At 40.3% G+C, this 23,439-nt stretch overlaps 1 protein-coding gene across 4 annotated transcripts in view; it reads right to left on the reverse strand.

Annotated features, from left to right (window-relative positions):
- LOC122868184 (adenosine kinase-like) overlaps positions 1-23,439 on the reverse strand; it is a 103,936-nt gene that overhangs the window by 27,403 nt on the left and 53,094 nt on the right. For all 4 annotated transcript variants that reach the window (XM_044179933.1, XM_044179935.1, XM_044179934.1 and 1 more), the window contains exon 7: positions 1,337-1,507. In XM_044179933.1, the coding sequence (XP_044035868.1) occupies positions 1,337-1,507 (171 nt within the window). The remainder of the gene's footprint in view (positions 1-1,336; positions 1,508-23,439) is intronic.

Here is a 23,439-nt window from a genome sequence, read left to right on the forward strand (position 1 = left end):
CTGCATCTAGTTCTGGGTTCTGCATCTCACACACACATTAAATGCTAATATATCCTGATCCTGATTTAGGTGTTCAAGAGTTATTTCTGTTTACATTGAACAATCTACAAGAATTTGGAATATTATAGGTAAGAGGTAAGTCATATGAGAAAACGAATTAATAGTTTTTTTCAAGCTCATTCAAATATGTACTAAATTTGGTGAAGATCAGTTGAAATTTTTATTAGGAGTGATAAAAAAACAAGACTAAGTCTACAGCCATGCTAGCAGCTCTGTGAGGCTATACTTATGAGCAGCAGGGCTTTTAGCTAAATGCTAATGTCAGCAAGCTAATATGCTCAAAATGACAATGCTAACATGCTGATGCCTAGCAGGTATAATGTTTACCATTTTCACCATCTACATTTAATGTGTTAGCATGATAACATTTACTAAATAGCACTAAACAGTAAACTAAGTACAACTGAGGCTGCTGGGAATATCATTAATTTTGCAGGTATTTGGTCACAAATTAAAATTTAGACCCGATTATGGCACTAGAGGAAACGACAAGGGATCACCAAAGTTATTACAATTCATCCTGTGGGGGACATGAATGTTTGTACCAAATTTCACGGCAATCCATCCAATAGTTGTTGGGACATTTCTGTCAAAACCAAAATGTCAAACTCATGGTGGCACTATAGGAAAAGTCAGTGGATCACCAAAGTCATTAGGTTTCATCCTCGGAGGACCATGAATGTCTGTAAAAAATGTAATGGCAATCCATTCAATAGCTATTAAGATATTTCAGTCTGGATCAAAGTGGTGGAAAGACCTACCGATCGAACAACAGACTGACATTGCCATCCCTAGCACCACGCTACTAGCATGGCTAAAAACGTCATTATATTCTCATTTGTTATGTTCAAATTCATTATGTTGTAAAATATTTTATGAAGAAATGGGCATGGCTTATACTGATAGATTTGTCATGAACGAAGGAATTGGGAGGAAAATTCTTCTATGCTTTACTTTTCAGGAGTTATGAGACAAAACATAAAGTACTTAGTATAAGGACACATGGTGGCACTATCAGATCCAGATCCCCCCACAGAATGAATCACTTGTTTCTCGGCCCTTGGCACATTCAGGTTTCACAACAGGTTTTGGAGATATACTACAAAATAACCAAAAAATAAAACAGAAAAACATGACTTAAAATATAACCTCCTTTGTGGAGATAAATATAAGCATACATACAAAAACACATGTACTGTACATCTTAATCAAAACAATGTGTTAGCAAACAGAATATCTGTCCCAAAGAGGCCTGAACACATCTCGTTTCACTTACCGTCTCGTTGCCAAACAAGATGTCGACGTAAGGCATGACCTTCATCAAGGGCTCTTTAAAGAACTGGCTGATGAAAGGTGCTGAGAGGTTCATGGAGAAGATTTTGTTGTTATCTGAAGCGTGCTTCGCCACCTTCAGGATTGACTCGGGGGACACAGTCAGGAAAAAACCCTAAAACAAGAATAATATTTACTTACATCATGTTTCAGCAGTTTAACTGAATCAAACACATTAATCTGTACAGTACCACTGTTCAGGCAGCATTATCTATGTTTTGACAGCACAACATGGGCCAGAATGGACTGAACTACGGGTCCTATGGACTGAAACACTTTAAACTGCTAATTTGTGGGAACTGGATTCTGACAAGACAATTTTAGGGTGACAAGGCTTGGTATTATTGAAATAACACAGGAGCCAAAAGGGGGGAAAAAAACAGCAGTAGTGCTGAAACATTTATCTGAAATGGTTTCTTAGAACATACACAGAGCAACAAAGAAGAGGAAAAAAGGCAGGAAAAAATCCATCCAGGACAAAGCCTGTGGCTGGGCTCCAAGGCTCGTACTGGAGGAAGCAACATGCACGTATCCGATGATAGGGCGAACAAAAGTCTCGTCTGGACTCTCCTTACTTGGAAACAAGAGAGGCAGGTCCACTCATTGTGTGAATGAATACAAATCAGGTAAGAAAACACCTTTGTGTTTCAGGTGGAAACCTGAAGCGAGACTCTCCTGCAAGCCACACAAAAACACTCCCCCTTTGATACTGATCTTCTTAACCTTGTTTTTCAGCAACAAGCTGCTCTGTAAAACCACTGTGTCACAATAGGGGCAAAGGGGGGAGAGAGGAAAGGAAAGTTTCAGCACAGTGATACATTTAATCTGGCTGAAAAGCTTCCATTGTGGGCTACAGTGCAGTTCTCATTAAAGCACTATGACATTTGCCGCAACGGAGGAGTGACCTCCATGAAAGAGAAAAGGGTATAATACCGATGAATAGAGGGTGACTGTGTAGTCAATCAAATGTACAAGTCATTACATTACAGCCGTGCTAAGCAGGTGAATTCTGTATTACACATTCATGGTGTCATTCACTCTCTGAGCAGACATTCTAATTCTTCACTGGTGCTGTATGTCCTGTGGTTTTTTGGAAATGTCTTCAAGTTAAGGCCCAGGTCAGTGCCTGTGGTTGCTGTGTCACGGTACCATCTGTTGAAGACTAAAAAGGTGTTTTAAATGGATCTTGGAGCACAAAAGGAACTCACTCTGGGCTAATGGCCCATCACTGACCCTGACATTTTTCTTTTGCGGTGTGCCAACGTGTCAGAGGAAGGGGAGATTGTTTTCTGACACAAATGGTCTTTTTTTGGTAGTTGAAAATAAACTGTCACGGTTACCGTAATGTTAACACTGATCAAAGGCCGGCGGCTCGATCAAATATCCTGAGGGGCGGTGAACTTTAAAAGCCATGCCACAGCTTCTCTAATCACACACTGGCTCTGTGTAATTTACTTCTAACCTCACAACCACTGCCATCAAATTAAATTGCTCAGAACTGTAATACATTAACTGATTTCTGAATTAATTCTATCCATATAACACTAAAACAATACTCTTACACCCAAACACTTATCACATCTTATTTGAACACTCTAGTCCATTTAGATTTTTTTTGACCGATCTGAAAAACAATCTATTGGATAAAATGTTATGGTGAGAAGAGTTTCACATTGCTAAAACAAACCTAGACAAACAAAAACATGCACCATACAACTACAGAATAATTTCAACATCAGTACAAATCTGGGTTTCTCCCAGGAAGTTGTTGAGCCATCTCATCTTGTGACGGCCTAAACAATTGTCACAAACATTAAATATATGGCATTTGTTGTGTGATATAGTGCTTCTGCAGTTTTCCCTAGGGCTTTATGTTTTATTTCAATAAATTAATTATGGTGTAAGGCCCACCTCCACAAAAATAAAAAAGTACAGGGCACCCTGAAAACTAACCCAAAAATTAATATCCTGGATCAAAAACAATAACAATAACAAACATCTAATTGGTGACTCAAAGAATCTGAAGTCTATATCTGTCTTTCAGTGTATATATTGATATGTAGCTTCACAACACCTGTCAAAAATCCTTTATCAGCTTTGATGCACAAACATTTAAAATCCGATCTACAAGTAAAAACCTTTTTGTGCGTCTCTGTGTTTGAAGTCAACGTAATGCTGCAGGAATCTCGTTCATAAAAATCATACAGGCCATTTTTTCCACCAGGCTCCAAATGCTGTGACTCCAGTGGCTTGTGGGAAGAAAAAAAAGCCTCAGCCTGATCCATGTGAAATTCCAGTTCCCATCAGTAGTCTCTGCCGACTACGAAACAGAAGAAGTTAAGTCTTTAGCTTTGCGGTGCAGATCATGTATCAAGAATACCAGATCCAGTTTCCCAGGTGTCAGAGAGCCCTGTGAAGTGGGGTGGCTATCACATTTCCAGGTCAAGATGATCAAAGCACTGGGTACACTTCGTACAATTTCCACCCAGCCAAAACATTCAATAAAGCATTCAGAAATGCATTTTCCTGGCAGACAATAATGCAGAACGATGTTTGGCCATGTCAAGTGGTAATTTGAGGGAAGAGTTGGAAAGGCAGGGCATCCATTTTCAATGTTTACCCTAAAAAGAGGAACGACTTCCACTTTACTCACACAAAGAAAATGTCTAAATGCTACTGTGAGATGAAATTAGTGGTAGTCTAACCATAGAGGTCCTAACTACACAGCAGCAGCATGCTATCACACTTTCCCTGTATCTGTGTTTTCCCTGGGGCTGCTCACAACTGATATGCTGGGTGTGATGGATGACATGGTGTCACCAGGCTTAAAATAAAAGTGGACATCTGAAGGGTAAAAATTATCTATTTTGGGAAGGGCATTTTCATTTGCACCAGCAGCAGAGGTGGTCATGGAAAAGCTTTTTTTTTTTTTTTTTTTTTTTTTTTTTTTTTGGTCTATTTTAATTCTGCAGGGATAAGGGGGTGTTCAAAGTACTGTGTCATGAAGGTTTTGTTTGACACTTCCTGTTACTCAGGAATGATGGAGGGAATTTAAACCATCACCACTTCAGTGAAAAGAGTAATTATGGCCACTGCAATCATACTAAATTTGATCAAATCCCCAGATCTTAGTCAAGTTTATTTATACAGCCAGAAATCACACGTTTCTCCAAGAGGGTTTTACAATCTAAAGACCTTCTATCCTTAAAGCTGCTCTCATCAATATTTTATATGAAAAATGGATGAAATGTATAATGTGAAAGGGGGTCGCTCGTAGTAATGAACCCACAGAGAATTATCACCCGACTCTTCAGTTCCCCTTAGCTCTATGTAGCTTTTTAAGATCTTTCATCTGTTTTACAGCACAAAACGTAACTGTTTTGATTCAGTCTGACTGCTCTCAGAGTTCTTTCCAGACGGAGGATGCAGCTGTTTTCAGTAAGAAAGCTCTGATGATCCCACTGTACACTAACTGCCCAGCACCAGCTAAAGAGCTAGATGTTTCCCTCAAGACTTGATGAAGACTTGAGGAGACCAAACCAAAACTAAAAGAAAAGTGAATATTGGCCAGAAACACAACTCCAAATAAATACTAATATTGCTCCATGTCTGCTGAATGTGTAAATAGGCAATTTTTTGCTACTTTTGCCATAACCACTTTATAATTTGTTAATATGTCAGTGTTGTTTTTTTACAACTTTACTTTTACAACTGCTGCACCCAAGTTAAAGTTAAATGCAGGTTTAAAGCAGTGTTCAAACTATTAGTACTGCTTCAATAACCACAGCCCCCTCATTCATTTCAATGAAGCCACACGATCCTGATAGCCCTCTGTATCAGCACCCTCATCGTGCCAATGCAGAGGGCAAGCTGGATCACCTGCGTAAAAGTTGAACCTGGCTCAACTTTTGTCATAAAGTAATGATACTGCACTGGTCAATCAAATACGAGCAAATGCACACGTAACTGAGACATTGAATGTCAACGTGATAACTTTCCACAGTTGTAAAATCTTTTTCAGAGTGTTATAGACCGGTGTGTTTTGCTGCCCTCAGAGTCGTAGATGTTCCTGGATCATATGTATGTATGTATGTATATATATATATATTCTCTGAATATTTTCTTTTGAAGTGAATGCTCCCTTTCACTTCAACTGTATCCAGTACGACTGACAAATTCAAGGATGTGTTCCCTGTTTTGGTGCGATCTCCGGCCAGCTCGAGTGGACTCGTGACACTTGTGCACTGTTCGAAAATAAGTAATTATTCTAGCTGTGTGCGCCTTCACCCTGTTTAGTGCAATGTCACACTACTAGCCTACAAACCACATTATTGCTCTGATCCACTGTTCACAGTTTGTGATCTCGCCGCTCAATATTTATCCAATACCCAAATTAGAGCTGTGATATCACATCTTTATTTGCTGAGTTTCAGTGGAAACTAAGAGGGCTAATGTGACTGTAGGTTTAGACCCACAATTCAGGTAAGGAAAAAGGCAAGGAGAAACCTCACGAAGAGCAACACAGGAGGGATTCCTCTTCTAGGACGAACAAGCATGAAATAGGTGCTTCTTGTAGAGAGCAGAGAAAAGTAACAATAGTAGAATTACAAAGTAGAGAAACGGTAATGCAGTATACAACCAAGAACTACAAAGAAACAGAAGGACTGCTTTTATAGAGGCATTTGTTCTAGTGATAAATTCCTTGTCAGGAAAGCCCTGTGAGCTAACCAACAGTTTTTCAAAGCTTTTCAAAAGCCGCCCAGGCCATGCTATCCCTGTCATTACCATAGACAGCCCCCCATCATGCTCTCTGGTGCACAGGGTTCATTACACAGAATTAGATGTCACACAGATCAGAGCGCGCTTGAAGCCACACACTGCTCTCCTCCTCAGTTATCTCTGTAAAGCACCATTGCGAGGTGGATCGATAGCTGAGGTTTGGAGCTTCATTAGCTCAGTATGACTCCATCGCCATCAAGACACCTCTGGCACGCTACGCTAGTGTTGCGAGATATATTTTACTCCCCGATCCTGAAGGTCCTGCTGTTTTACACACAAACACACAGGGACAAACAAGACCTTCACACATGATGAGAGGTGGGGGAATCTGTGTCAGTCTCCGGCTCGATAAAAAAGGAGAAAGAAAGAGGACAAACAAACAGAGGTAAGTGATTAATGGTGTCACAAAGTGCCTTGAGTGGAGGAAAAAAAAATATAAGGATGAAAAGAGCTCATTTAAGGCTTTTCATTTTAAAAGGAAAATGAGTAGGAAAAAAGCTACAAAGCAACTGGGATTTTCACAATGCTAATGATGTTTTGTTTGCATCGAAATGGCCAGTTGGTTTCATTTAGAAACAAGTTCAATTAAACCAACAGAGAAGATAAATGTGTAAGAACCTTGCGACATGATTCAGCATTCCCTGCACTTTTAGGATGTTTGATCTAACTGCAAGGCAATTCAACTGCGCTGATAGCATCTGCCTCTTCTTCTTCTCTCTTCCATTAAGAATCATGTTCTGGTGAAGCTTATCAGACATCTAGGAATTCATCCACTTCTTCTGAGGGAGCTGGAGGGAGGCCAACTGTACTGGAAACAGAAGGGAGGGCTGTGCTTTTAAAGGCCGCTTGAAGATGAGGAAAGGGGGCTATCATGTCAGCCAGGATCTCTAGGGCAACATAAATGTGCCACAAACGCTGGATTTAACAGCTGGGCAGAGACATCGCTTACAAACTGCTGCGGTATTTATTTCTAAACATTTTCTCTGGTTTAAATATTACCCGATTTTTAAGATAGTGGATATTTTCCCCTGATGTCGTGAAGGTCTCTTGTACATGAAATATAGAGATGCAGCTAGAAGGTTGTGGCGATAACCAAACATACCTGTCCAAGGTCGTCTTAATGAGCGTGGATAAAACAAGGCATTAGAACCAACCACAAAACACTTGAAGGGAGCGTGTGTCACACTACCAGCCTGCAATTTGTACAACCATCAGAGACCGTAATTACATTAACCTCAGACGCCTCCACTGTATAAAGTAATGGATGGAAAAAATAATAAAAGGTTTTTTAACCCCAACTTGAGGTTAAGGGTTTGTTGGCATCACAACATTGGAAGAATTGGTTTGATTTGAGTGGTATCTCACTAAAAGTAATTCGAGATCAGCTTCAGGGTCTTTTCAAATGGCTGCCTTTTGCTCTCCTGTTAAGCTCTACAGTTTCAAAAATGTGTTGGCCAGGGGAAGAGGCCAGCCTGAGCGGGAGAGCGGGATGCCAAGGAATGTACTTAAGATCTAAAACAGACAAGATTTAAAGCCAAGAGCATTTAAATGCCAATACTAATCCACAAAATAATTCACCGCATAGCACATACCGACTTCTCCCTTACAGATACCATATGTTACCTCTGTGAGGAGATGAAACGAAAAAACGATGCCAGAGGAGATGCTGTCTTCTCCTAAAACTGTGTTATCTTGGTAATGAAAAAGAAAACCATGCTTCTCTCTCGCGCTTCATGTTCTAAAGCTAGTCTATATTTCTACTCTCTCTGGTTCCTACTGTTGTTCTTGCCTCCATCATTGGGAGATTAGCCCAGAACAAACTGTTTGGTTCGCAGGGAGTTAAAATTTGCTAATGCATACACTCTCAAGTGTCCTTGTCTGCCACACTGCACTTAATTAGCATTTTAGTGCGAGCAGTTCTCTCTCCTTCAGTACCTCTGAAGGGGAAACATCACTCTGACTAAAACAAAACACACGTATAAACACTTATGGAGTCAAGTTGAGCTCCTGTAGTTTCTTACACGAACAGGATGGGAAATGGAAAGGGGAGTTTGTGGGGTTCGATGGAAAAATGGGATAAAAGTCTGCAATGTGAAAACAGATGTCGGGGCTTCAGAGTTTTCTCTTCTGAACTGGCTTGAAAGGACGTATTAATATATGGGTCAGATGTATAAAGCAGAGGTTCAGTGTCGGAGTGTCGACACTGCAGAGGGGTTTCTAGTTTCAGTGACTCGGAGGTTGTCCACAGACAGAAACCAAATCTCTGCAGACATTCCTGCTGCTGGGAAGTGAACATTTCCAAATGTGCCACTCTGTGGATGTAAATGAATTAGTGCGCTTAACTTGAACACTAAAATGAGGAACCGAGGAGACAATCTTTCACTGTTCAGTCACTCCAGTGAAAGCTAGAGCACCAGGTTGGAAAATTACAGGTAATTGCTGAAGCCATTGAATCCAGTTTGGTTTTGGTTGAAAGACTAAAATAACAAAGCTCTGATTGCTGAAAAGACAAGGGCAGGGAGCTTGGAGGCCCTGTTGCTAAGAGTTAATTTGATACATATTTCTCCCCCTTGAAATGTCTGAGGTACTGGCAAGAGACGGAGAGAAAAAAAAAGAGTGAGAGGGAGGGTGAGACCCCCGCTCTCCCTGCAAATACTATCCATCTGCCATATTACATTTAACCAGCATGAGAAGCTAAGGGAGCGCCCTTGCACAATATTGTGTGAAGGCTGTCAAACTCAATGCAGGAGCTCGGTGCCCACTGCTCAGAGCCGAGGACATGGGGCCGCTTAAATTCAGTCTAATAATAACTTCTGACTGTATGTGCTCAGCACCAGCAAAATAGGAGAACACGTGGCACAAAAAGAACTTTTAATTATTCATGCCTGTTAAAAAAAATAAAAAATCCTCTCAATGAAACTGTAATATGATGGCCCTCGGATGAAAACACCAACAGCTATTCTCCCTAATTGCCAAATTAGAATTCAAAATGAGTGGATAGAGTAAAAAGTTGCAGCAGATTTTTAGAGTGCAAAATAAAAAAAAGATTTTTTTGCCAAACATGCACGAATACTTGCTGGTGTCTTTAAAGTTCTGCTTTAGGTTGTTTTTATGGTGTGATCTTTTATATGATTCTTATTGGCAATTTCATTTATGATTTCACAAGTTCAAAAGGGGTACTCCAGCGATTTAGTATTGCACTTCCATAAAGTCCTACACTTTCCATAACACAACACCACGGAGTCTTTTCATTAAACCCTTAATTCCGGTCTTGTTATGTATTTTGTGTTATATGATTTAACTTGGCCACAACACAAACTTGCAAAAGCAATTTTTAATCTCAATGAGGCTTTCCTGGTTAAGTAAAAAATAAATAATACAACATATAACTCCATTGTAGTTTTTCTGTATTTGAAGTACAAAACAATCCCTAAAATATCTAAATTTCATGGTATTACACTTTACCGACTTTCTGTGATCTATAATCAAACAGAACTATAATCATACTAGCACTGGAAATAATGATCATTATCGATTAATTAGTCAATTGTTTAGCTTATAGAAAGTCAGTAAATAGCCTGAAAAATGCCAGACACAATTTCCACGTGCAAAATCTTAAAATGTGTGTGTGTTTTGTCTGTACAATAATCAAAAATCCAAAGATATTCAGTTTACAATCATACAAAAAGAGAAAAACAAAACATTTTCACACTGGAGAAGGTGAAAACTGTGAATGTTTGGCACTAACCTTGATAAATCACTTGAAAATTGTTGAAAAAATTGTTGAAAATTTTCTGTCAAAAAAATCAATTACTTGTTTAAGAGCTAAATCAACAATCAACACATTTTCCCTTTAACTTTGTACCTGCTAACTTTAGAATTATAAAATCACACTGAGCTCACACTAATGTTTGAATATCTATCTACCGCATTGACACAACACGGTGCTAACACTTGCTACTGGTATTGCTACAGCACTAAAATCAAGCTCAGAAAAATCAATTGCCTGGAGGCAAGAAGAGTGAACTTTCATACCCTAAGCCCAATTTCCTTGAAAGTGGAGGTCCTAAATCAAATCAAGTCAAGCCAATGCACCGTGGAATTATGCAAAAAATGACACAGCTATATAAAATGACAACTGGTAAGAAATACCGTCAAGGCTAGGAAACTTTAGAGCTTGTTTATTCACTCCACATGTTTTTATCTTCCTGGTGCTGTGATGATGTCAAGTCTGATTGTCTATGTTTTTATTCAGGCCAAGAGGGAGAAATATTGAGTGCACAGAGATGATATAAACATACAAAGAGGAAGAGCAGAAACAGTGCACTAAACAGAAAGTTTACTAGTCTCGTCAATGCAAGAATACATTCTATAAAGACTCTCTTGTTGCTGTGGTATTTTGATTGTTAAGAGAAGGGGTTAGTTTCTACTAAAATTTAAAATTGCCTCTACAGTTCAGTGCTGTAAAGAGTACTTCCCTACCTGTGCACGGCTAATCACAGCTGAAATACCTCAGCAGGACTTCAAAATCTTAAGTGATCAAAAGAAAAAGAAAAAATGTCAGACACTGAAGGAACTTTTTTAAGTGAAAGCATGATAATTTAAAGTTGGCCACCGCTCAGAATCAGAATCAGCTTTATTGGCCAGGTATGTGTACACATACAAGGAATCTGACCCTGGTTTTTCGTTGCTCTCAATGTACATACACAGAAATAGACATAAATATGGCTACAAACAAGGACAACAAGCTCAACAAGATAGACAAACATTACGCTACTATGTGTAATATAGATATATACATTTTAAGTACAAAAAACAACAGACAATTACTGCAATGGTGCAGAGTGAAAATGGTGCTGAAATAAATATAATTAATGTAACAGGTTGCTTTATATACATGAGGTAGGTGGATATGACAGTATATACAGTATGCACAGTGTGTGTAGATTTAAAAGGTTATATTTACATAAAACAATTAGATAAATTTACAGGTACAGTGAATGTTTTTGTCAAGGGTTATTGCACAGGGATTGTTCCTGACAGTATGTGACTAGTGTTAACTGTTCATCAGAGTGATGGCCTGTGGGTAGAAACCTGTAATTATATTCTGTCTGTGAGTTATTGTGAAACGTATTGCTCTCCACTGGGCTAAACAGACATTCTCCTCCATCAAAGCACTCAAATATAAGTAGTATAGTGTACTGAGAACTTCTCCCACTTGAGAATAGCATCTCCGGCTGAGATGGATATAATCACAGCCAGAAAATATGAGTCTTTCTTAGGCATCAAACAAAACCTAAAAATCACAAAATTCAGATGCTGCTTGTAGGCGTCAGGGTTGTCTGCCAAAAGCACAAGTAACAGGATGAAGCAATGTGTTAGATGTTAAATCAAAATTGTTCAGAGGCATTAGCATGTTGCTTGCCTTTGATAATTCTGACTTATTAGCTGCACTGTGGTTAATATTGCCTCTGTGTAGGACAAGATGACTAATACACATCAGGGACTTGTTTTATAACGATATGTTATATCAACAGGGTTAAACAATTATCCTCTTGGACTAGTCTAATACAAGACAGTTGAACCAAAATTAAGCTTAAAAAGGTAGTTGCCCTACCCCCAGGCTGACTCAGGGCTATGAGACACTATGTTTCCATGGTAACAATCAGTGTCACCAACTCACCAAAAAAAAAAAAAAGAAGAAGAAGAATAACGTGGCTCATAATGTGTGAACAATGCTGTGTTGGCTGATTTATTTTTTTTTTAAATCAGCATTATTCGCATTTTGTACCATGTTTGTATTTTCGTCAACTGTCACAACTTTTTTTCAGATCAGGTTTTTTTTTGTCTGGAATTGTTACACTTATTACCAAATGTTCTTCCTTGTAACTGCTTACTTTTGTTTGTTTTCTGCTGGAATGAGTAGAGCTGAGATGCTTGAAGTGTCTTTTAGTTTATAAAGTCTCAAGTCAAGTTTCTATCTAAATATAGCACAAATGTTTACAGAATTTCCAGAGAATCAGCAAAAGAAAATGCAAATGAATGCAGGTTTCTATAAGTCACATGCCTCGTCTGTTTCCATTGCACGCTCTCGCATTTTGCTTTTATCAATACATCAACATTTCCACCTCAGCAAAGTGTAAAAACTTGTCTTTACCCCCTGAATTACCTGTGTTTCCATTCAGATTGTTTGCAGGTGCAGGTAGATGGAAAACAGGTGGATGTCCAAAATCTAGACAAAGCCTCTGTATACTGCATACATTTGACACTTAGAATTACTCAAATAAAATAAAAAGTAAATATAGTGCTCTAGGTATAAAAGAGGTAAAGAAGTCTTAATTTACCCAGAATTCACAGCAAATAAGTCTAAAATTTAACAACAGGAGAGCTTTGTGCAACTGATGAACTAAAACATCTATCTGACTATTTCTTAGATCTGAGCCACAAAGTCTTTCTTCATGAACCCAGACCAGGTAAATCAGCACTAAACCACAAGCTTAAAGTGCATATCTCTGTTTGTGATCCCAATATTACCAATAAAGCTAAATGTTCTCCTCTCTGTGTGGATTATAAACCTCTTTAGCCAAGACCACAGAGAAGACCAGTCACTCTCCTGCCTGATTTATTATGACAAGAGCCTCTCAGACGGACAGGAGAGTCATTCTCAGCTTCTACAGCCACATCCATTTTTCTAAAATTTAAAAGTGCTTGAGATTTCTAAGTGGAGCAGCCTAAATGAAACACACAGGATGTGGAGTGTGAATGTATAAATCATCCCTAAATAATACAGTATACTGAGTGGACTGGAGAATTCTCCTCTTCAAAGACAAAGACACATTAACAAAAATTTGGTATCCAACATGTCAGTCTGGTTGAAGAGTATCCATTACTTAATATACACCCACACTTCTTAGAGCTTAGCCACAAAATGAAAAATTACCACTTAAGGGAAAAATAAACGTATAAAGCTGGTCTGTAGAGTGGGAGGTGGAAGGTTGCCTTTTAATTGCTGGAGGGGAGAGAAACCATGTTAGAGTAAACAAAGCCTGATCGATGGTGAGGATTATATCAGAAAGAGCCTTTGGCCTTTGGCCAAGATGAGCAAACACACTGGTCTCTGTCTCTGCTACAGATGGAAAAACTAGCCAAGGCAAAAAGCTGGTGAGTTAAAAGCATTATATTTCACAGAGGGGAGAGCAGATAGAGCATAGTACAATGCCAGATATGACATGTAGCCAACTATATCACGTCTTGGCTATTTGTATCAGACAGAAATGCCAGTAGATAAGAGAGCAGTGTTGTGAGTTTGATGGAAGGCTGTTCTGGCTGGGGGCTTAGCTTTAGGTCAGGTTATACTCCCACGGCACTGCAGTGCTGTGTGTGAAACCTCTCCATCACCACACACACAAGTTCAACGCGCTGTTAGCTGGTCACGGCCAGGAAGAAATGTATTCTGTAAACTCCCGGCTTCAATGTGGCAATTGCAATTCACATAAGCCACTTAAGGAAATCTGCAGAGGGAGAGAAAAAGGTATAAAACTGAGAGGGGCTTACGAGTTATTGGAGCCTCTTAAACACGGAGGCTCCTCATCAGGCAGGGTTTCCTTTCTTCACCCAGTCTTGTAAATGAGTTCACGCCATTGCCTTTAAAACCCCTGTAAAAGGTATTAAATCTGAAAATAACATAATTCATTACCTCTGTCTGAAAAATGTTTAACTTGAAAATGTAATATGAGCAAAAGTGCTTTGGTCTCGGTAGCAAGGATTTTATTTTAAAAAGAAGCAAGAAAGTATGTGCAAAATGTAAGCTATTCTGTCTGGGAAGTCATTCAGCACAAAAGGAATACTAATGACTTTTGAATCCATTTAGTGACTCACTTCAATTTGTGATTTATATTAATGGCCCGTGTATTGCTTTCTCCACATCCAACAGGGCTGTGTTCTGCTAAATTTCACCATAATATTCATGTTGATAAGCAGGTGACGACTTGGAGAAAGGACTGATTATATTTGCTAATCCCCAAAGAAATTAGGCGAGATTGATGAAAGCATGCATATACTCCACACAAAGCCTTGGGAGTCTCTAAAAGCTGTTACCATGGTGGTATCCCATTAGAATAACAAACATTTCCCCTGGATGTTTAACATCGCTTCCCAGTGAGCACAGCCCTCCCTAAGCCTCCCTTTTTCCCTCTCTCTCAAGCACCTGCCTTCACATTTTCCACTTCTAAAATTCCACCAGCCGCTTGGAAAAAAAGAAGGGTGAAATATGAAATGCAGTTGCGAGAAAACTTGAGTGCCAAAAAAAGGACTTTTCTTCAAACCCGTAATAACTTTCTATGGGAATAGGGAGAAACTTAAAAAGAATAACACTTCCCCTTGATTTTCTACTCCTACCACTTTTTTAAGCAGGCAGTGAATTTCCTGGAGTGATAAGGGCTTAGCCAATGTAATCCTCAGAGGACCCTTCTCTGGCATGCCAGGAATCAAGAAACCTTTCCCTCTCGAAAAAAAAAAAGTAGAAAAAGACAGAGAGAGGGAGGCAACAGTAGGTTTGGGAACAAGGAGGAGAGGTAGCCAGCATGCCATCTCCCACACATGCTGGCGAATGCAAATTAGCATGTGTGGAAAGAGCAGCCGGACTCGCCTCAGCTGGAGATCAACAGAGGAATATTGATATGACAATGCAAGGGGCTTCCCTGACTCAGACAGCAGGGGCCACAGAGGATGCTCTAATTGGCCTCACGCAAGGAGGGGGGGGGAGGGGCACCCATAAATGTTTCACGCAGATTGATTCATTATCAGTTTGCTCGACAGGCTGGGTGGGCCTCGTAAAAGTGTACCATCTTGAACTGGTAGCATGTAAGTCACTGTCACCGCGGCAGGACAGAATATATCATCCCGACCTTTCACTTCAGATATTGAAATGAGAGCCAATAACATGACTTGCCACACTGCAGGACTACTACTCTTGCATTTCAAAACGCAGGAGTAGAAGGATAGTGCAACGATAGGTGACAGTGCAGGGGAAAACATTAATAATTTACGGATGTCTCCTCTGTCTGGATATGACAAGCTATGATGTGCTGTCTTTTTTTTTTTCTTAAACCAGACGTCAAAGCTGGCTGGCAAGTTTGAGGTATAAATATTCTCTTGATTAAGGAGTGACTGCATGTGCAAAGTAAAAGGTGTAAAAGCTAAACTAGTAATAGGCAAAAGTTAAACTAATAAATCCATTTACTGACTCTAGTAACTTCTGGTTTACATCAACAGCTTCTGTATCATTATAAAAGCTTATACATTCTATCTACTGTAACAGTTTTCTACATGAGAAGTCATAAAATTTTACAGCCAAACTCTCTTCCGTCTCCTAATGTGGTTAAAGTGACGTTTTTGCTCAGTGATAAATGTGCACCAATTATTCAATATCCCACAAAAACTAATCTGTCTGTTAAAAAAGAACTGCAGGCTTCACAGACACGCAGAGCTGCTGAAGATCACTGGCAGCCATTTAAGAGCCATGAGAAAGGCAGTTGAGCATCTCAGTTTCTCACTGGGTGGTTGGTTACATGTGGTTGACACATTTGCATCTTCAAAGATGCACACAGACAAACTCAATGTGTGTGAGAATGTCTGGGCGGCATGTGGAAAACCCCAGTCCTTCTTCTGAAGAGGTTTCCTCCCCCTCTCAAAGAATATACGACGTTTTGAGATCCTTTATCTGTCAAGCAAATGCTTCAACAGTGAGTTGTAAACATGTTGCTTGGACTGGATGCACAGAAAACAGTTGCTGTATAGCGTGCAGCACTGTCTGCTCTGCACCAAACCGAAAAAGGCGCTGCAGGAAACTACAAATCAGGAACCATTACACGGCAACAAATATGACAGGAACAGTGCTGCACATTATTTGAGCTCCAAGACACATTCACTCAGTGTCTCTTTCAATGAGCATGAACAATGCAAGCAGAGTGTGCATTGTGCTGCAGAGCAGGAGACTGTTCCTCTGAATTGGGGGTAAATTACAAAAGAGGCCTGTGCAAATTAGACGTGATAGCTTCATAATATGTCTGAAGTGTCAGCTTCTGCAGAAACCTATCCCCAGGCTACACTCACGGATCGACGCTTTGAACTTCCAATTATTCCTGCCAAACCGCTGCAATCACCGTGCTGTAAAACAATCATTCTAGCATTACAAAACGCACAGGATCAATGTTGACACAGTTGTTGGCAATGACACGGATACCAACTTAAAGTATGCTTTCATAGCATGATGTAATTAATCTATATCTGCAAGGAACACAGATATCCGCTTTAGCATTAAACATAACAAGTGTGTAAATCTTTTTTTTGTCTTTTTAAATGCAACTTTTGAATGAGGTCCTGGAAGAAGATTAATATCTCTGAAGTGTTTGTAGTGGTTTTAATCCCGAGAGACCATTTGTTACAGAAGGAGGAAGAGGACCGGAGGGAAACAGCTGTATTTCAAGAGGAACCATCCAGAACTGTGTTCCCTCCTGAAATGCATTTGGTGTGGGAATATATTCAAGTGCTATCACAGTTCCATATGATTACAGCACAGAGAGGACTCATAAACAGAAACACAAATCCCAAACAGAATCTGGCATGTGTGCAACTGCTGAGCAATTTTATATTACAATATGACCTCATACTCATGCATAATTTTACTTCCAGAGAAATAAATTACCTTTGCAATTTGGGACACCTCCAAAAGGTGCAACTGGGTGCCATTCGTTGACAATACGTTGAGCAATTGTGAGCTCGGCAGGCTGAAAGAGAGGCTAAACCCAGGCGGGATGACCAGGTCGAACACCTCAGTTCAACCGGAAAAAGTGACCACAATGGTTGAATAGAGTGAGACTCTGAGAATAAAATGAAGCCTGAGGGAAAAGCAGGCAGAAAGAAAGAAATGCTTCCTATAAACACTTGCTACAAATTATTTACTCACAAGGCTAAACATTAAAGAGTCTTCTCATCCTTAATTAAGTCTTGTTTATATTTCCCAACGACGGGTGAGTAATATACATAGGACGTCTAGTTGAGATGCATCAATATTGTCTCCTCAACTGCGCCTCCTACATAATTAATACACACACTGACATGACATGGATATGATATGACAAGGGTATCAGAGGCGAAGAGTTAGAAAAAGAGTGGAGTGAATGCATTTTTCATGAACCGCAGAGCTCCCCAGTCAAAGTTCTAAACATGATGTTTCAGTTTCAGAGACGAAAAGGGGTACGGAGGGCAAGAAAGGCAAATATGTGGCTGTATGAAAACAAACCTGGGATTACATGTGCAATTGCTCTCATACTGATGTCCACATCTCTGATCACAAATCCAGAGGTCAACTTTGATTTGCCTTGCGTCCCCCTCCTGGCTATTGGGTCGGGGTCCTGTTCAAAAAACAGCAAATGGGATTCAACATCCACTCATCTTTTTACTTCCACTGATGTCTCAACATCTGATGGGCTGTGGCATTACTGCAGCTGCTGATACTTAATAAAAGTGAAGTCTGGGCTTCTTTAAGGGTAGCGTTTTCCATTTCTTTCGCCATTTCTCCTCAGATTGGTGAAGCTATAAATAGCCTCCATTTCAAGTTCTGTGGAGAAAAACCCCCACACAGGTGTAGAGAAGAATTCATTTTGCTGTGTATTTGGACAGGGCTGCTCTGCTCTGCTCTGCCACTGGGAGGGGGCCTTACAAGGGCCATTCCTCCTCATTCAGAGCCATTACCACCCCACTGTCACTGTCAGTCTGTCCCTCCACCCATCACAGAGCCCAGAGCAGCCCCACAGCCCGTCTCAAACCTCACAACTAAATCACATTGTATGCACAAACGGCTGGGGCCGTGCAGCATCTACTGTACCTAATCTAATCTGTCCATCTCCTGTGTCCCTACACATGCACATCACACACACCATGTATGTCTCTGGGAAGGAAGGCCAACATCTCAGCACCTTAATCATGTACATTTCCGCCGTGTGTGGTGAAACAAGAGTCGGTAATGCAAATCAGAAATCAGGATTTGCCTCCATAATTGGGGCTTTATCAGCTCATTAAGAAACAGGGAGGCATCGCTCAAATGAGCATGCAATATTCCCATTAAAACCGCCAAAGGAGAGAGCACTTAGAACACATCAACACAAGTCCTTGGGAGAGAGAGGGAAGCAGCTGTGATTGATAAGGTTACTATCTTGTTAGCTAAAAAAACACATAGGAGAAGCAGCAATTTTGCAGAATGAACAGAGTGAATGTTCTCAGGTGGCCCTGATGGCCACTAGTCTGCCCTGCAGTGCTATAATGCCCGACACAAAATGACACATCTTATAAAAAATTTGACAGATTTATTATTACAGTTGTTTAACCTTTATAATCAAATCATGTTAGGGGTTCAAGGAGACTCTCCCACTGAATTACAATCATTTTAGCTTGATTTAAATTTTTAGTGTGGCAGGATCCTGTTACCACATGCCGGCACATTTCCTGTTTACATCTAGCAACATTCAGAGTCAAGTGTACATGGGGGATATTAAAAAAAATATATGAATCAGGCCACTTTTTTAACTTCAAGTCCTGTGTAAAAAAAACAATAGAAAACTGCTTTTCACAGCTATTAAATTTTGTTAAAGGGAAATGATAGGGTACAAAGTTGGCATTCCACCCTCCTCTGGTCCACTGAAATAGTCAGCCTTTGTGGTACAAACTGTACCACTAACACGCATAGAGCTGACTGGCAGGATACAAATTTATTACTATTAAGAGTGAGTGGGCAAAGCCACATTAATCCCACAGTCTCTGCATGACAGACAGGGAGGGTGACATGCTGGCATATTGTGTTTCATGTAACAGTAATTGCTGGAGCTCAAAGTGCTCAGAGGTGAGATCGTAGCATACAGTTTGACGATGATCGAAGCATGTCATTGGGCCTACAGGGAGTGGACTGTCATAAGCTACAGAACGTTGATGATTGAGTAACACTTTCTTACTGCTGCAGAGGAAAAACAACCAAATGCCTTCAGCAAAATCAATACAGTTTGAGCCATCGGAATGCAAATAGTGACTATCCTGGCTGCATGACATGGGATGATGCACCATTACTTATTCTGGCTCCATTCAATGTCATCATTAGCCTTTACAGTGTCAAATCCGCTCAATAAAGGGCATTATTTCCAAAAGGATAAGCACTGCATTAATCCTTTTATGCTGCTTTCAGCAGGATAGAGTCTCCCATAGCTAATATTAATGTGCTAGGTGTCAAGAGTGAGAGAGCTAATCCTGATAACTCAGGATGTACAGTCAACTTTGCAGATGGCTATCTGCCCTGGACTAGCACTCCTAATAGGCACAGGAACAGGATGTGCTTTTAAAGCTGCACTTCCCAAACGTCGTCTTCAAAGAAAACGATAATTTTCAACGGGGCTTTCTGAACTGAGAAGATAAGCCAGAGAACGGGGGAGGACAAAATAAAAATGATGCTCGCCTCAGAGAGGAAAAATAGCTTCCTGATATAGTCCTAGCTCCCTCTTTAAAGCTGACACCTAGAACATACAGTTTATCAATTATACATGAAGCCAGAATCCATCTTCTGTTGGCAGCTTGTTTGGATCCGGCCCGAGCCCTCTCGGTGGTGAAATGTGTCTGGGAGCCTCCATCCCTCCTGTCGCCTTTTTCCACTCGCAGCCTGTCCTTAAATCAATCCCTTTTTAGGCCTGAATTTATTTTTCCTGTAACAAATCTGTCTTGGCAAATGATGTCACATAAGCGGGGAGAATGACAGCCTGATGTCTATGCGGGGAACATCAACCTTGCTCCAGCATCCTCCTCCCAAGGTGAGTAATCATGCTGAGGAGCGGTGCAGTGTGTGGATGCCAGCCAGAGTCCAAACAAACCCAGAGTCTGTTGCTCAAGATAAACAAACCAATTAGGGGAAAGGCATGTTATTCCTCAGTTGGTGGGATATTTGCTAGATGGAAAATAATCAATGCATTCTTATTTCCACGGGGTGAAGCCGAAAAGTCCTGAGCAGAATAAAATCTAGGCGCAGAGGAAGAGTAAAATTATTCATTAGAAAAAATAAATAATGGGACTAAACTAGCTACTAGTCATGTAATTAATCCATGCAGGCTCAGTGGAGAGAGGAGAGCACAGAGGGGAAGATTCATCATAGCTTTTCGCCCCTCGCTCCCAGGGATACATGCCCTTCTTGTGTGGATGAGTCAGCTTACATCTTCTGACAATTGTGAGCCAAGGGCTTTGTCAAAAGGAACCACAGTTATTGTTTTGATTGGTTCCCCCTTCTTATGTTGGGAGTGCAAAATGCTTTCAAATGTGATTGCGCCACAGCATCTGAAAATAAGGCACGCACATATAGAACATCAAAAAGGAAGATGTCTGCTTTTTATTTATTTAATCATTTGGAACTTTGGCGCTCTCCCTGGCCTCTCCTCCGCACTGGAACAAGCAGCCCTATCAGTAATTGCAGGGAGCAGCGCCGTTGGCCAGCCCAAGCATTAGACGACTGGGCTCACGGTGCATGACATTCAAGCTGGCCAATAACGACGGACATGCTAATCAAAGTGGCTCTGGCCTCCCGATCACAGTGCGACTGGAGGACTTTGCCCGGTCGGGGTGGATGTGCAGCTGCTCTGGCTGCATTTCCACTCTGCACCCTCAGGGCCTGGGCACCAGGCTAACCACTGGCACAAGACTTTAGATGCCAGCGAAAAAATAAAAAATAAAAAAGGCGGACGCTAACAACACCACACATGAAAAATAAATCACAGCCAGCTTGTTAGCATGGCAAGGGGAGAGGGAAAGAGGAAGAGAGAGAGACAGAGAGAGAGGAAGGGGAGGGGAAAAAAAGAACTGGGTTAAGAGATTTAATGTGCTGCTGAAAATCTGACACTTGCCAGAGGTCCAAATGTTCCACCAGAGCAACGGCAGCCCTGCCGGCTAAGTCTCTATAAAGCCTCCAAAGCTGCTTACAATATACACTTGAGAAACAATAGATAAGGTCAGAGTACTAGCCTATATCTGAGTGGGACCATGTATGAAAAATAAACACTTTCCCACTGTATGCGCTAACCCTAGACATGCTTACTGAATCCCAGGCAAAAATCAGTTGCTGTAGTGAAACTATTTGTCGATTACTCAATTAAAATAATAAATATTATCGATTTGTCAAGCAAATATTCCGCACATTCCCCAGTTCCAGTCTTTCAAATTTGAGGTTTTGCTGCTTTTCTATTTTTAAATTTCTATTTGTAAACTGTTGAATGAAAGATCGATACCACTCTTATATCTGTCCATTGAATATAAAGCTACAGCCAGGAGATGTTTAGCTTAGCTTAGCATAAAGACTGGGAGCAGGGGGAAACAGCTAGCCTAGCTCTGTGAAAAGGTAAAAAAAAATCTGTGGAGGACTATTTCTTGCTGGGCGCAGTGACTTCTTAGGACTCTTCTCATCAAAAACTTGCCGTTTTTACACTTTGGTTTTCATTCAACTGTTAGAGGAGAAACTTGTGTATCAGCTGAGATAACTAAATGCGTAACGTAACAATGAAGACTAAAGAAGACAGCCCACATAGTAACACTAAACTTATGATCGAATGCCGTTGCGAAATTCATGCATGCACCAGATTTTGCCTTCCACACCACATCCAGTACATGCACACATGCATCGTTTACTGTGAATACCTTGTGCATGTGTAGGCAATTTGAATCTATATATGACCAACTTGTTATCAAGTAACCGAAGTTCTATTATTAGGTCACATGACGACAAGTGAGCAAACTCCATCCGCTAAGGAAGAATGTTTGATGCGAAAGAAAGCTCTGAAAAAAGCTAGTGAGTGTACATTCACTTAAAATTGATTGCAAATTTTGCATCCCATGCGGATTTTCTGACCCTAACAATGGAAACAACAAAATACAAAAAGGTAATTACAGAATGCAAATACATTTAATGGCTATTGCAGAAAAAATGCCAGCCATAAATAACATCAAAATTGAGGTGTGATATTATGTAAATCTTGAGGATTATAATTTAAATGAATGAATGATCAAATCCTTACAAAATATTACATTATCTTCAGAAGTCATTAGTCTCCTTTAAAAATAGAGAGGAAAAAAATTACTGGCAGTTTACAATGGATTCAGGCCAAACTGGCAGAAGGAAGATATGCACTGGCTTATTACAGACCATAAACAAATTACAGCGACATAAAAGGGAAAAATGAAACCTTGCAGAAGGAAACAATTCTCAAAGAACAGTGTCCAGCATCTGCTGCACAGAGATGCACATCTGTGGTGATTCTTTGTAGGCCACTTTCAGGAACTGTCAAACTGACCCGAGTGCTGCGGATGGTTTGTGGTAAAGAGAATATTTCAGCAATATTTATTCAGTTGAGGCTTTATGCTCCAGCATGATAATGTAACAGCATCTGACACTTAACTCTACTCACTATCTTTGCCCAGGAGACACACTATCCTAAAGCGTCTGCGGTTTCATCATGTGAATCTTAATCAGATACTTAGCCAGTAGAGCAGGTTTTTACTCTCCCTGGTGAGAGTATCAACACATGGCCATCAGGCACAATTCACGGCCGCAAAGTGGCTATTTATTTTCTGCTCAGCATTACTTGACAAATAATTACTCAGTCTATTCAATTAAGCCATGGAACTCGCACAAATGGCCACAACATCCCAGAGTAGGACTGAAACATTATTCTACGTTTTACAACTTGGTCTCATGAATAAAAAGGCACACACACGTCGGGTGCTTTGATGCAGAAGGAGCGAACGGACAAGGTGATGGAAAGTAGAAATATCATTAAGTCTGAACTATTTCATCCCTTTTACAGCGAGGCAGAGGCAAACAGACTTGTTGCCGGTGGAGCAGATGCACACAGTAATCTGGGGTGAAAGGACATGGTGTTTTCCCTGCTGAAGAAGAAAAACAGTTTTTACAAGGTAACGTGGGTGTACAAGGAGAAAGTCATTGCATGCTGGCAGAGTAATATGGACTACAGCCTGGAAGCCTGCCAGAGTCCAAAAATGTGCCCCCCCCCTCCAGGCAATTACTCAAGATACAGTGGATTAAAGCCTTTTTTTCTGTTGTTCAGCAAATTAGGATGCTGGAAATAAAGACTCCCAAAATAAAACCAGCACAGCCCTGCCAACTTTTAAATATTTCTACACACATTTCTAACAAAAAATAAAAATTAAATAAAAATAAATCACACAAAT

This window comes from Siniperca chuatsi, linkage group LG20 (assembly GCF_020085105.1).
Source record: "Siniperca chuatsi isolate FFG_IHB_CAS linkage group LG20, ASM2008510v1, whole genome shotgun sequence".
Lineage (NCBI taxonomy): Eukaryota > Metazoa > Chordata > Actinopteri > Centrarchiformes > Sinipercidae > Siniperca > Siniperca chuatsi.